Raw genomic sequence first — 16,168 nt, 5'->3', positions numbered from 1 at the left:
ATATTAACATTATTTGTTTATATGACTGTAAACTCATTCGCACACTCGTACTAAAAAATATGTTAGAGTAAGTTAGCAAACATAATCCCACTATGGTCACTCCTTGCAAATGTGCTAGATGTCCTATCAAGCGAGGCTTCCATTTTTTTTGTCTTCAAAATAAATTATATGGTGGTAAACCTCTAAACAAATTAAGAGGACTAAAATTACAAATTAAAAAAAATTAAGGGGTCAGAAATACTATATTAAGGACAAAAATAAAGGAAAAATGAAGCAACGTGGGGCCATAAGAGTGGGTGACTGTAAGTAAATCGTCATAGTCAGCATAAGTACAACACGTCAACATAACACTTATCCAAAGTTTTTATAAATACCATTTCACTAAAATTCCAGCGCTCAAATTTCTCAGCAACTCTATTCTCACTTTGTCCATTTCCCTCTTTAATCTTATCTTTGTTTTCCACCAATTAATTGCATTGCATTATATGTGGATGCATAGTTTCTATTCACCATCATCTCAACTACTTTAGTACGTTATATATAGGTTTTTGATCGATCGGCACTAGCTAGTTAACCATGGCTGGCGGAGGTTTCGCCACCAGTGCCGGAGGCAACGATTTTGAGGCAAAGATAACTCCAATCGTTATAATTTCATGTATCATGGCTGCCACCGGTGGTCTCATGTTTGGTTACGACGTTGGTGTTTCAGGTATACTTTTTTTTTTTCCTTCTTTCTTCGCTTCTTTTGTTCCTTCTTCTATAAAATATATTTTCCTTCTATAATTATTTTACGTAGATTAAAAAAATTACTAATGAAAGAAAAGAAAAACATTTAAACTAAATTCCCTCCGTTCGCATGTGAACCGTTTCTCCATATAATACTACTAATTTCCAAAGTTATATATACCATACAGTTTCTATTAACAACAAACATGCCATTTGTTCCTTCAACAAAAAACAAACATGCCATTTGTAAACGAAAAAATGCCATAAATTAAACTTTAACAAGTTAATAACACAGTCAATTTTTCTACAATGTAATTTAACGAAAGTTGGTTCAGTTAATAAAGAATTAACTTATTCTATAAAGGTGGGTGCAACTTCTTCTGTTGCCGATCTATCACCTATCTGTGAGTTTTGAGATCCAACTCATTTAAAAAAAAATCATAAAAAAATAAATTATCTTAGCAATCAATAATATTTTTATATATTATTCTAAGATATCAATGAAATATTAATTTTATCCTAACAATTGTATTAGTCTGTTGCTCTTTTTTAATAGAATAATATTTTTCATATATTTTTTAATTATATAATTAAGGGTTAAATATGTTTTTAGTTCCTACAAAATGACGACCTTCTAAGTTTAGTCCTTACTTAATTTTTATTATATTTTTTAATACCTGAAAAATTAATGCACGTTATTTTGCTCCCTACAGTTAAGTTAACTTGTATTTTTGAATGATTTTTTTTCGCAAGTATGTTTAGAACATCATAAAAAGTTCCTCCAGAAAAAATGAGCTAAAAATTTGATTTCTAGGTCATGATTTTCGTTATTTTTATCTTAAATTTTTGCGGTTTAAAAAATCCATATTTAATTCATATCATGTTAAAAAAAAATTAAATTTTAGTAAACAAATTTTATATGATATTTTAAACAGCACATGAAAAATCGTTCAAAAATTTAAAGAGTTTAATGATAATTAAACAACTTTAGTTTTAGCAGGGACTAAAATTATGTGTAAGAAAATATTTATAGGGATTACAAATATAGTAAATATTAAGTAAGGACTAAACTTAAAAGACTATTATTTTATAGTGACAAAAAGATATTTAACCCTATAATCATAACCTAGTTTCCATTTTGGTTCAAAATTAAAATACAATGGTACTATAGACTAAAAAAAAAAGTCTTGTGGTGACAGGTGGTGTGACAGCTATGCCACCATTCTTGAAGAAGTTCTTCCCAGAAGTATATAGAAAGACAGAGCTAAAAATAGGATTAGACAGTAGTTACTGCAAATACGACAACCAAGGATTGCAGTTATTTACATCTTCCTTGTATCTAGCCGGTTTAACTGCCACTTTCTTTGCATCCTATACCACTCGAGTGTTGGGGAGAAGAATCACCATGTTGATTGCAGGCTTTTTCTTCATTGGTGGAGTTATCTTCAATGTTGCTGCTCAAAACCTTGCCATGCTCATTGTTGGAAGAATCTTACTTGGTTGTGGTGTTGGTTTTGCTAATCAGGTACATGTTGAAATATGTTGGACACAATTATAAATAAAAGTTATTTTGTGCACATTTAATGTTCCTATTTAAGAAGTCTTATATCGTTTATGAGATGGTCTGAATATGTGTTTATAAAGTAGAGGCAACCATCACCTTACAAACTGGTTTTGTAGGGTTGAGTTAGGCCCAAAAACTCAGTTATAAGAGGGTATCAGAGTCTCTCCACGATTCGTTGGGCCGCCTGCTATCAAGTTCTGATTAGACCATCTATCATTTATATCTGCGCTCCAAGCCCAACAGTATTAGGCACGAGGGTGTGTGTTAAGAAATCTCACATCGATGCGAGATGACCTGAATATTTGTTTTTAAAGTAAAGACAATTCTCACTTTATAAGCTGGTTTTATATAATTGAATTAGGTCAACTCTCAATTCTAAGAGTTACTATTCTAAAACACCCTTCCATTAATTCTCACTACAACATTTTTGCTTTTCGACAACAGTTCAAAAGTGTAGCCTAAACCATGAAAACTGTAACCAAAAGGTATAGGGAACAATTTTCAACCGTTTTATAAGCGAGCGTTACCTATTGTTTAAGGTTACAGTTTTTGCACTTTCTAGCCACACTTTCGAAAACCGTCGCCTGAGCTATCGATAATAGGGAATAGTTTGTTAGCAAACTTTAGGTAACCATTGATAAGTGTTGCCATCTTTGTTTACAATTTGTGCATGTCGCCTAAAGGTTAAGCAAAGGGAACAGGTTTTACGTGTTTCCCTATTCGTATAGGCAACATTTTCTGATTGTAGCAGTATATGTTGTAGCCTGTAGGCATGATAATATATGGTAATCGTAGACACCTGAAAAGTGTTGCATATATCATAGGCAACATGTTTCGATATAATTTTGCATTTAAATTGGCTATATTAGACAAATCATTATAATTAAACACTCAATAATTTATAATCCGTTAATTAATTACATACACAACACACTGCAATTTCAAATCAGCTCTTCGATTAGCCATATAATTTAACAAAGATATATAATGTGCCAAATAAAAAATTGATACAGAAACGTAACATGTTAAAAATCAAATACAAAACAGTAGACAAAATATCTAATGTAGTTTAATACTTTGACGCATATGGTAAACAAAATGTCACATATATGAAATTTAACACTTCAAGTATGCGCCTAGCAAAAAAACCATCCAAATCAGTTGCCAATGGAGAAAATTAATGCGAAAATGCATCTTCTTGAAATGCCAGTATGCTCCTTCCCAAAAACAACTTCAAATGCTTATGTACCATTTTCCTCAATTTCAACCATTTCTTGAAGTTTGGCCTAGCAAAAATTAAAATTAAATATTATCTACTAATATATCAATATTACTGCATATAATTTAAATTTATTTTAGAGATAAACGTCATTGTTACAGGCTAAAACTGTACCCTTTCACATTTTAGGCAACAATTATATGTTGTTGCCAAAACATATATGGCACCAAGCGAAAATTGTTGCCTGTCTTACTTTTAGGCAACCATTTACACATGTTGTATAAAAATGTGTTGCCATAAACAACAAATGTTGTAGTGTGATCTTTAACGGTGTGAGAAATAATTATAATAAGGTTCTTTGCTAATTAGTGTTTTCGAGATATTTGATAGACACCTTTAAATATCTTTTAATATTTCATTCAACTTTCTTAATTTCTGTGATTTCTTCAAATGAAATTTATATTTAAGGACGGATGTTGGATTTGTGAATCTATCAGAATTATTCATTATCTACATACGTGTACTAAAGAATTCATCTAATTTAAAAGCCTTAATTATTTATTTATTTATTTATTTTCAACATGCATGTCACTAAATGTTTTTTGTTTCGTTTGATTATAGGCCGTGCCGGTGTTTCTTTCCGAAATTGCTCCTTCAAGAATTCGTGGAGCATTGAATATACTTTTCCAACTTAATGTCACTATTGGCATTTTGTTTGCTAACCTTGTCAATTATGGAACCAATAAGTAAGTATTTTTCTTGTGTGGTGTTGCATACTTATTTTTTTTTCTTCTACAATTTTGTTTGTTATATGAAATGAAAACAATTAAAATAATAAATCACAAGTCATAATCAGAAGAGTGGTAATCTTAATAGTAGTAGTTAGCAAATTGAATTAATGGATGATGATAGTATGTACAAGAAAATTTTGGTCATTTCTATGACTTTTATAACCATATAAACTAATAATTTAAAAGTGTCTATAGCACATGCTTGTTTATTTGAAATGTGTTATCCGCTAACACATTAGTCAACACAGTCAACTTGGATTTTAAAGTAAACACTTCATAGAAACGTAGATTTGTCATATGCAAATTTTAATCCGTGACTACAGCCCTTGAGAATAATAATTGTATTTAAAATATTAAAAAAAATGTCATTAACAATTATTTGGTGAAGAAAGTTACCGAAAAATTTATTTGGTGAAGAAATTAATGTTACTATATCATTTTTCTTGTTGTAGAATGATTGCTAATATATTTTGAGAAAAAACAAATGAATTTTTTATAGTGTAGTTTTAGTTGAGACACTTGTTGATTACTAACAATTATTTGATGTTGTGACCAAATGTAGAATCAAAGGTGGATGGGGTTGGAGGCTATCTCTAGGGTTGGCTGGTATCCCAGCACTTCTCCTAACAATTGGTGCCATCTTGGTTGTGGACACTCCCAACAGTCTCATAGAACGTGGTCGTACGGAAGAAGGAAAAGCCGTACTCAAAAAGATCCGTGGCATCGATAATGTTGAACCAGAGTTCTTGGAGCTTGTTGAAGCAAGTCGTATAGCAAAAGAGGTTAAACACCCTTTTAGAAATCTTCTTAAACGCAAAAACCGTCCTCAACTTGTCATTTCGGTCGCCTTGCAAGTATGTACCGGCATATTCTAATATTTATTAATATTGACTGTTTCAAAAGTAATGATTTCATTTCTACCACATTGAAAAAAATTGTTTGTCCAATTACTGATTCTTTTTGTTGTGATAAAAAAAAAAAAAAAACAGATATTCCAGCAATTCACAGGCATCAACGCGATCATGTTTTATGCGCCAGTGTTATTCAACACATTGGGATTCAAGAATGATGCTTCACTCTATTCCGCTGTGATAACCGGTGCTGTGAATGTGCTCTCCACAATTGTATCTATCTACTCAGTGGACAAAGTTGGACGCCGTATGTTGCTGTTGGAAGCCGGTGTACAAATGTTCTTGTCTCAAGTCGTGATAGCTATCATTTTGGGGATCAAGGTCACAGATCATTCGGATAACCTTTCGAAAGGTTATGCAATATTAGTAGTTATCATGATTTGCATTTATGTGTCTGCTTTTGCTTGGTCTATAGGTCCTCTTGGATGGCTTATTCCAAGTGAGACATTTCCATTGGAGACACGTTCGGCCGGACAAAGTGTCACCGTTTGTGTCAATTTGCTCTTCACCTTTGTCATTGCACAAGCCTTTCTATCCATGTTATGTCATTTCAAGTTTGGTATCTTCTTGTTCTTCTCTGGTTGGGTTTTGATGATGTCAATCTTTGTGTTTTTCTTGGTGCCCGAGACGAAGAACGTACCAATTGAAGAGATGACTGAAAGAGTATGGAAGCAACATTGGTTTTGGAAGAGGTTTATTGAAGATGATCATGACAATGAGAAAATAGAAAATGCTGATAATCCTGAGAGAAAAAATAATAATGGATATTGTTGGAAGTAAAAATAGAATATGCTAATAATGCTGATAATCCTGAGAGAAAATAACAATTACCAAACAGGTTTAGCTTTTTTCTAAAAACTCTTATTTTAACTTTTAGCTTTCAGATAGCTTTTAAGATCTAAAAAAACTTGGCTAAATGATACTTTAATTATAAGAAAAAAGTTACTTTTTAGATACATTGAAAGTTTGATGTATGTAGTCAATAATTTAAACTAGATACATCAAACTTTCAATGTATTTTTTTTAAGGAGCTTTCAATATATTTAAAAAGCAAATATTTTCTTATATTTAGGACCGAATAATATATATTAGAAATTTTCCCATAACGTGAAAATCCGAGATTTTTTATTTTCCAAAATATAAAAATTTAAAAATCCAGATATTTTAATAAGTGTAAACTTAGGTGAAAAGCAAACAATTAAAATTTTGCAAACAATTAAAACATGATTGAAATATAAATAAAAAATGAAAAAATAAAATAAAAAGAAACACAAAAAAAATACGGAGACAATGTAGCAAAGTCTGCGCCGTTTCTGAATAATAGCTCAACTAACCCAAAATCTTTTCTAACAAAATAAAAAATAAAAATGCATGCAAAGAAAGAGCTTTTTAGAGTAAAGTCAGTTCACCTTGGTCGTAAATCTGGGTGGTTGTTCTGCGCTTTTGATATTATTAGAATCTCATTAATTAATTAATAATTAATTTTAAAACAAATAAAAATAAATTCATTTATAGTTTTTTCAATAGCAATTTTCCCATTCTAAAAAGCAAAACTAAGTCGTGATAATTCAGTCGAAATTCGAACTATAACACTGAAATATACTAGAAGAGAAGAAAATAAAGCAAAACTTAAAATGGAAGATCACGACTTAGTGTTGAGACCTAATATATTAATATTTATTTTTATATATATTAGTTTTTGAGACCTAATTTTGTCTGGCAAATTTTTATATTTTTTCAAATATATATTTTAAAAAATAATAACATAAAAATAATGTGCTAGACATATTTTAATCCTTTTATTTACTTTTGACTAAAAAATAAATAGAAAAACTAAAATAATTATTAAAAAGGGAATATACTTATTTTGGAATAGGAAATAATTACTATAATCTTTTACTAGTAAAAGGAATGTTGAGTTGCTCATAAGCAAACATTGTGATGAAGTGGCATGCTTTAGAAAGCTTCTCATATCTATTTAAAATTTGTCTCACAATTTATTTTGTGTGTCCATTCATCCTCCAAAGTAATTATCTATATGTTACAATAATAATGGCTCTCAATAATAATGAAAGAAAGAAAAGAAAAAAAAGATCAAATTACAAAAGAACAATAAATAAATATATGCTCTTTCATATTTTACACTACCAAACATAAAATATAAATCATCCATGCGTAAATATGATTTGCAATTTGCAAAATTTTACTTTAAATAAATAAACCAAATAAAAAAATTACTCCTCAAAAAAATTTCATGCTTGACAAAATAAATAAATAAATTTTATGAAAAAAAATACTTTAGTTATATTGTTTATTAATTAATTACTATTGTGCTATTATTTAAAAAAAAAAAATAAGTTTGTCACACCAACTTTTAAACTATCATTCTTTCATATTCCTTAACTCTTCTTCCTTAACTATAACAAATAAATTTATCATACAATCCTTTAAACCTCCATCTTTTCCCATCCCTAACCATTGTGTGTATAAATATATGATTTTGTGCACAAATGCTAAATGTTAATTTGTAGTGAAAATTTGAGTTTTCATCATCACTTTTCCCCAATCAACTATTGGATGACAACTCTTCAATAGGTTCTTCATCTCTTCACAATTTATTAGTTTCTATATATATAGCAACTTATTAATTATGTTACTCTTACATATTGTGTGAAAATTTTAGACATCCTTATTTTTATTGATATAATGTTTGTTTTCTAACTTTTTTCTTATTTTTTATTTTTTATTTTTTTTATTTCTTAACGTAGATATGACAATTTTTTCATGTGAATTAGGATAAAAGAATAAAAGATGGACTTCTATTTTTGTCTTGGTTGCATCTTTGATGCTCAAGAAAGTCGATGAAAAGCGACAATTTATGTGAGTATATATATCTTTGAGTGCATTTACACTATGTTATGTTATTATTCATAATACCTTTTTTTTTGTACATTTCATAATACCATATTTATATGTACTAATTTTTTTTTTTTACAAACTAATTTTTTTTTTTTTTTATTCATCTGTAGTAAAGTATCAAACAAGTTTGAAGACAATTTTTACTTACTACCCATACAACAATATCACTTATTTTTTCAAGGAAAATATTATTAAAATTATTAAAATAACAAAACCATCATTTTAATTGTAACAGAAAAAAAAACATTTTAATTTTGATATTACCTATTCTTTGTGATAGAGCAGTTATTCATTTATATTCAATTAAATTTGTCTTTTGAAGTAACCGTGAAAATAAAACCACAAATTCACCTTAATTCATTTGTAAATTAGTTAAAATAAGAAAAATGAATGCATGAGAAGATCAAGTTTCTTATAACGATAATAAATCATTAAAAAATTTGTGGTAAAAATTACTCTATAAGTATAAATTAGTCTATCAACTCTTAATATTTTATATATGTATTTCTTTTTATTTTGTGTGTTCATTCTCCATTGTTAAATATAACGATTTATATATTAGTAATTGATGGTTATTATTGATTTGCACTAACAATGGTGATGTTGATTGATGAAATATATATATATTTCTTGGTAATTTGATGATTATTATTGAATTACACTAACAAATTACTTTGTAATTATTTAAAAAATCCACACTTCAATTACATAAACAAAATTGGACGGAGGTAACTCGCAAAGAAAAAAAAAACAAAAAAAAAAAAAAAAGAATTAAGCAATTAAAAAAAGGTAAACTGGACAATAAACTAAAAAATCCTCACAAATAAAAGTTGAGATAAAATTTCATCAAGTAAAAGTTTGAGAGGAAAAAAAGTTAATATATCAACACAAAAATTGTATTATTGTTAAATATAAGTTATGTTTAATTACATAGAGTAGAATAAGATCGCGGCTATGTTATTTGGTACATACTTTCAAATAATGTGATCAAATGATGAAAAAGGAAAAACTAATATCTATGAATCACATTATATTCTATAATTGAAACTTATTTCAATCTTTCTCACGAGCAATATTGTTAGCAAACCGCCTCTTACTCTTTTTGAAAATAATAAGAAATACACCATAGTAAAAAAGCAAAGCAACTTACGACTGCTCCACTACGATCCATAAAAGGAAAATATGATGCATCTCTTCAAACTTATGAGATATATTAGTTTTTCCTTTTATTTATTATTTTATACGAACACACTTAAATTTTTAATTTTATTTTATACGATTACACTATTAGAATAAAATATGATACATCTCTTCAAACTTATGAGATATTATAAGAGACTCGCTAAAAAATAAAAAACTTAATTCGTATATATGGATCAATAAAACATTCATACGTAAAAACCAAAAAAATATATCCATATGTCACTAAAATATGTACATATAAATTATATGTATATATAATTTTTAGTATTATGACTGTTGGAATGCTTCTCAATGTAACCATGATCCTTATATAACTAATATCTATTCACCTGTATCACATACTTTTTTTTTAGTCATGCTCTCTCATTTTTTGTATGTTTTTTATGTATAGATATTTTAGCAAATTATGTTTATATATTTTCTCAACAAGTAAGTCAGCCACTATATATATATATATATATATGAATGTTATTCTATTTTCAATATCCATTTTTCACATTTTTAAGGACTGAAGTTTAAAGATTGCTTTATGGAATAAATGTGGTCATTGCAGTGTGATGATTGTGAAGCACGTCAATTTTGATCGGAAGTTTTCCTTCTATTTAAACCATGGATTTGGTATGTTTTGTAAAAAAAAAAAATGTATGTCTCAACTACATTAGAAATAATTTGAATGTATATGACCTATATGCAAAAGTTTAGAAGTTAAAGGTTATAATTTATTTTACGACATCTCTATAAGCGAACTTTAAATTGCTCTTATGTCTCATATTTTCTTATTCTTTTTTGACCAATAATATATTGAAGATGAGTTAAATAAGCTATTTTAATATCTATCATTTAACTATATGATATTATTATATTTATAATAATTATTATTTTTCATTTATAAAAATATTTTAATTATATATTTAATCGAACCCGTGCAACGCACGGGTTTACCCCTAGTACTTATTAAAAAGGAAATATACTTTTTTATGCCATATCAGTAAATTGATTTGATTGATTTAATTATTAAATAGAAATTAATTTGATTGATTCTCCTCATTAATGACAAAAAACCTAATTTATTATTATAAATAAGGGTATAAGACTTGAGAAGAAAGGTGAGTGTAATAGAGAGAAAAATTGAGGAAAATAGGAGAAGCCGTGAAAGAAAAAACGGTATATTCTTTTCCCTTTTTACAGTCAAATTGCCTTTTGTCTTATTTTTATTTTGATCATGCCAATAGTTTTTGCGATATTTGCCTTCCTTTTTGTTTATTTGTTGTCGCATTTGTACTTGTTATAATCTATTATATTAATATATTTGGTTTACAATTACGTACATATATAATATATAATGTATCATCATTGTAAATATGTTTTGATTAGAAAATAAGAGCATATGTTTACACCTTAATCGAAACAACAGTAGCTAGTGGTAAATAACACTTTCTTTCGGTATCATCATCAATCACATAGTTTAGTATTATATGAACTCTTTTGCCTAATAACCAAATCTATAGAAAATTCTTTAACATAAAAATTATTCTTTTGCTATATGTATTAACTCAATTCAAAGGTTGCAAAAAAAAAAAAAACACTCCAATTTTAACAAATAACATAATATTCAGATCTAAAATTAAAATAGCAAAAAACAATTTATCTAGCGATCCATCGGACCCCCAATTTGTCTGCCTGAATTATCGATTTGCTCTATATAAGCATCGAATTGAGCATAAGAAACAGATCTGGGCCAAAATAATACTTACACTTTTTCTTTTCTTTATAGTTACTAATAATTAATAATTTTGTTTTTTAACGAAATTAAAAAGTGATTTGTTTCTCCTTTTCAAAAAAAAAAAGTGATTTGTTTCTTATAAAAAAACATGAATTATTTCTTTTTTGTCTTAATATATTATTATTATTATTATTGTTGTTATTATTGTTGTTTGAACTATGCAAAAATTAGGATTAATTAAGGGCCACATATGTCCCTTTTTTTTTAATTAAAAATGTTTTCAGTTTTTATCAAAATAATTAATAAAAAAGAAGGGGATCAACTAATTCAATTACAATGTTGTCAAAAAGGATATATAAATATCACAATGTGAAGAGAGAGTCTCATTAGCACATTATAATATATTTGTAGAGAAAGTTTCTAAAATTTAAAATATTTTTGCAGAGAAACATGGCATTTGTTGAGAAAGCTCTAGTTTTGTTGATGATGATAATGGTAGCTGCTCAGGTTTCAAATGCAGCTGATTACAAGGTTGGAGACTCTGCTGGTTGGACAACCAAGGGTGATATAAATTACAAGAAATGGGCCGCTGAAAAGCAGTTCAAAATTAATGACACCATTAGTAAGTCACCCTAACTTGAAATGTTTGTTTTAAATTATAGTTGCGGTCGCAGTTTAGTTTGTACATTTACATTTACGGTAAAATGCTTGCAAATCTAACCAATGCAGCCGCAACTGCAGTCAGTTGCAACTTGCAAATACCTCTAAAATTGTTATATTGCGACCTCAATTTAAAAACTAAAATTGTTGGTAATTTGTGTCGCCAGTTTTTGAATACAATGCTCAGTTCCACAATGTGATGAGAGTGAAGAACCACGCTGTGTACATGAAATGTGATGCATCAGCCCCTTTGGAAACCTACACCACTGGAAATGACACCATAAAGTTAACACATTATGGTCACCACTTCTTCATGTGTGGTATTCCTGGCCATTGCCAACTAGGACAGAGAGTTGATATCAATGTGCCCAATCCAGCAAAATCTCCATCACCACCAACAACATCTCCATCAGCACCAACAAAATCTCCATCACCACCAACAACATCTCCATCAGCACCGACACCACCAACAAAATCTCCATCAGCACCAACAACATCTCCAACAGCACCGGCACCAGCAAAATCTCCATCAGCATCCGACTCTCCAGCCCCAGTTTCTAATACACCGTCACCTTCTCCTAGTCGTAGCAATGCATCACCATTGAATGTTGGAAAGGGAGCTTATGGTTTTGTTGGTTTGGCCATCACAGTTTTTGCCATTTTCTATATCTAATTTTGCATAATTATGCATAATAATTATTAATTAATAAGAAGTTATCTTTATTTGTTGTTAAGAGTTTGTTTTAAGTCATAAGGGCATTTTTTTTTTCTGTTTTTCTTTTTGCTGTAAGATATTAGATATGTTAAGACATTTTTTCTAGAGCTTCGTTATCATGATGCTTTTAGCTATATTGATGCATGCTTATATGACACTTCATTATCATGTTATTGTATATTAAAGAGAAGATTAATCACCAAAAAAAAACAAGATTAATAATCTCAGTTAGTAGGTATATTTAGGGTGTTCACGGCTACTGGTAATCCGTTCAATGTGGTAATTCAATTCAATCTTATTATACTCGAATCCGGTATATTTAGGGTGTTCACGGCTACCGAAATTATAAAAAGTCAATCAAATTGCTCCTGACACTACCAGTCAGAGTCCACGTCAGGGGTAATTCGATTGACCTTTTATAATTTTAGGGGATATTTGTCTATTTCCAAATTTTTGGGGTATTTGATGAATTTTGAAATTTTAGGAGGTATTTGGCAGTTTACTCTTTTCTTTTTTTTTCTATAAAAAGTTATAACAAACAACCTCAAAATAAGTAAGATTTAAAATTTAAAAAGATTTAGAATAAAATTTCGCTATTTAAAATAAATAATCCCGTTGAGATAGCTAATGTGATTTTGTGAAAGATAAGCATATGTTTGATGTTTCTTAATATTGATCTAGATTTATTTTTTATTTGAATGCCTGCAATCGTTTTTATTGTTTGTTACACAAGTTATATTTTACAATGTCAAAAAGAGTTATAATTACTGTGATGATTCATGGACTCATCATGGTGAATATTTTTCTCATTCTGTTAATTTGGTTGATTTCATTTTTAAGTATGTTCAGTAGTGTTGTTGTTGTATGTATTATACTTATATCATACACAGAGTAAACCTTTTAAACTTTGATCTTATAATGGTAAATGAGCCATTGAGCCTGCCTAAACACCTTTCAAGTTTCAAGTCATTTACTAAATTTGTGGGATTTACCATTTAGTTTGGTCTTTAGTACCAAGTTCAATTTTCTGAAGGGAACACTGTATTAATAACTCTAAGCATCTCAATATTTACACCAGTGAACCTTATGGATGCATTTTGTTTTGTGCATATACTACATATCATTATATCTTGAAGACTATAAAATTTACATAATATGACGTTATATCTAATGAAATTTCGATACCCTCCACCGCAGAATTATACGGCCTAACAAAAACAAGATCAAGCTCTTAGCTGTTGCATGTTTTTTATTGAATTGTGTTATAATGACTCCTTTAATAATGAATAAAAGAAGGAAATTAGTGATCAACTATTCCTCAGAATTTAGAAAATAAACAGATTATCATATTGTAGGTTCACTACATTGCTAAATGGAGGAGTACCCTCTCCCTGTAATGACCTGATGAAGGAGGAACAGTATGTTCCAAGTAACTCAGCCAAAATCTAGCTATCCTTTAATTGATTGTTCTAAGTTAACATGTTTTCAATTCCTCGTATAAACAAGTCGGATCCTCATGAAGTCTTGTACAATGGTCGAGCGTGTTGACTAGTTGAATAACCAATTTTGATTAAATAAAAGTTCGTCTACAAATTACCATTGAAACTAGATCAAAACATAGAAGAAAATAGTGTTTATCCATTGATAGAAAACTCTGATACACATTTCATGGCATGTGTGTATAAAACATAAAACTAAAGCCTAATAGACAGAGTTTGATATCAACATTGAAGAAAGAAAACCCAATATATCCAAAAAGAAATAAATCGTTGTAAACCTAGAACGCCTTTTAATTCAGATCACCGGGCAATGTAAGACTAGCCTTTCAGATTCCCATCGAACAATGACTTCTTGGGGCAAAATGGGATGCAAATGTTGCGGCTTCAGCTCCTCGAAACATCTTGGATTTGGACAGTTAAACTCCATTATACTCCGGCTTAGTTGTTCAGCCACATGGTTAGATATACAATTGGCACAAAAGGGGTGATTGCATGTGCCACTTCCTCTAACAATATCGTTCTCTGGTATGAAATCATAGCATATACCACAAAAGGATTTTGGTGACTGTCGACAACTGGTCTCGGTCTCAATGGATGTTATGGCTGCTTTCCCCTTCTTGTTCTTCTCATCATAGTTTGGAACATTATACATAAAGCATTTCAATTTTTGTTGTTGGAATTCCTGACAGTTGATTCCTCCATGCCACGGAACCTTACATTGCGCACAAAATAGCCTATGACACGAAGGACACTCCGCACTGGTAACACCTTCATCCAAATCACTCACCAACAAAATTGAACAATTCTTAAAAGGGCAATAAGTAGTCTTTTGGCACCCAATAATAGAAGCTTGCAAATCTTCTTCTTCAACCTTCAATTCTGAACAACATTTTTCAAAAGAACAATTCGTCGAACAGTTGGCGGCCTTTTTCTTCTTCTTATCATCATCATCAAAAACAAATTTTCTCTTCTTTGGAATGTGGTTTCGGCAAGAATCGACGATTTCATACTGAGAGAATTTCAATTTTTGTTGAAATTGTTGACAGTTGAGTCCTGAATGCCATGGAACATTGCAATTTGCACAGAATAGTCTGTGACAAGAAGGGCACTCTGCATTTATCACAATTTCAGACCCATCATTCAGCAACGAAACTGAACAATCGTTGAATGGACAAATAACCCACATTTGTCTATTATTGTAATTGTTTCCTTCATCATCATCAACATCATCATCATCATCGTAAAAAACTAATCTTCTTTGGCGGTGGTGTTGTGACGGAGGAAACAAGTGTTGTTCGAATGCTCGTCGGAACGGAGGAAACAAGTGCCCTATTACTCCAACAATCTTCTCTGCTGCTGCTAGGATCATCGTATCGTAATCTCGTACAAATCAAAAATCAAGAATAGTAGAGACAAAAGAATCAAGAAGTAAAAGTTTAGTATTTATTTTCTATCGTTTGTTCTTCCACCAACACACGGAGCAAAAATATACTACACAAACATAGGGTTTCTTCCTTTTTTTGTGTTTGCGTAAGAATCAAGAGTAGTTTACGATGGTCTTTTTCTTTTTTAAATATTAAAGAATGAGTTTTTAAGAGTTTGTTTGCTGTGAAAGATAAAAGACACGATTTGATAATCGTATCATATTCTATCTCAATTTTTTTTTTCTATAATAAATATTTTGTTGAAGCAATAAGATATGATAAGTATCTTTTTGTTGAAGCAATATCATGTTGATGGGTATATCTAGGGTGTTCACGGGTATCCATTCAACTTGGTGACCCAATTCAATCTTATTTTACTCAAATTTGTTTAAGTGTGAGTCCAAATCTGAATTAACTCATTCAAATTTCAAGCGGTTTGATTTGGATGACGAATTTATGATTATAAACTGATGAACCTGCACAAATCCAACTAGTTTGAAAAAAAATATTATACTTTTTAATTATTCGTTATAATATAATTTAAGATTTGTATGTGTTAAGATCTTAAATTTTTATACTAGAATCGACCAAATTCGACCCGCGAACACTCATCATATTATTTATAACTACTAGGTTACTGGCAAATAAAAAAAATAATAAAAGTAAATTTTATGATTGTTAATAATAAACATGATAATAATAATTAATTTTTACGTTTTGGTACATAATTAATTTTTACTTTAAATAAAATCTCTATACATAAATAAAATAATAATAATTAATTCTGTCACTGAAGAATTGTATATATTTATTT

The 16,168-nt window shown here is 29.4% G+C and overlaps 3 protein-coding genes across 4 annotated transcripts; 2 read left to right on the top strand and 1 right to left on the bottom strand.

Moving 5' to 3' along the window:
- Positions 1-378: 378 nt before the first annotated feature.
- Positions 379-6,128, top strand: LOC123907869 (sugar transport protein 13-like). Of its 2 annotated transcripts, none has more exons than XM_045958292.1 (5): positions 379-709; positions 1,926-2,251; positions 4,131-4,255; positions 4,863-5,154; positions 5,290-6,128. In XM_045958292.1, exons 1-5 carry the CDS (start codon positions 577-579, stop codon positions 5,989-5,991), a joined length of 1,578 nt encoding a protein of 525 aa, XP_045814248.1. In that variant the 5' UTR covers positions 379-576; the 3' UTR covers positions 5,992-6,128. The 2 variants fall into 2 exon arrangements, with proteins under 2 accessions (XP_045814248.1, XP_045814249.1); XM_045958293.1 differs by having other exon boundaries at positions 586-709; positions 1,912-2,251; positions 5,290-6,105.
- A 5,378-nt stretch (positions 6,129-11,506) lies between these two features.
- On the top strand, positions 11,507-12,389 carry LOC123905431 (uclacyanin-3-like). The gene is made up of 2 exons (XM_045955026.1): positions 11,507-11,678; positions 11,884-12,389. The coding sequence occupies exons 1-2, from the start codon at positions 11,507-11,509 to the stop codon at positions 12,387-12,389; spliced, it is 678 nt and encodes a 225-aa protein (XP_045810982.1).
- A 1,591-nt stretch (positions 12,390-13,980) lies between these two features.
- Positions 13,981-15,581, bottom strand: LOC123907868. Its single transcript, XM_045958291.1, has one exon. It carries the CDS (start codon positions 15,297-15,299, stop codon positions 14,226-14,228), a length of 1,074 nt encoding a protein of 357 aa, XP_045814247.1. The 5' UTR covers positions 15,300-15,581; the 3' UTR covers positions 13,981-14,225.
- Positions 15,582-16,168: the final 587 nt, after the last annotated feature.

Source organism: Trifolium pratense, linkage group LG2 (assembly GCF_020283565.1).
Source record: "Trifolium pratense cultivar HEN17-A07 linkage group LG2, ARS_RC_1.1, whole genome shotgun sequence".
In the NCBI taxonomy this organism is placed as follows: Eukaryota; Viridiplantae; Streptophyta; class Magnoliopsida; order Fabales; family Fabaceae; genus Trifolium; species Trifolium pratense.
The sequence above is the reverse complement of the archived record's forward strand: the minus strand, read 5'-3'. Positions and strand labels throughout refer to the sequence as shown.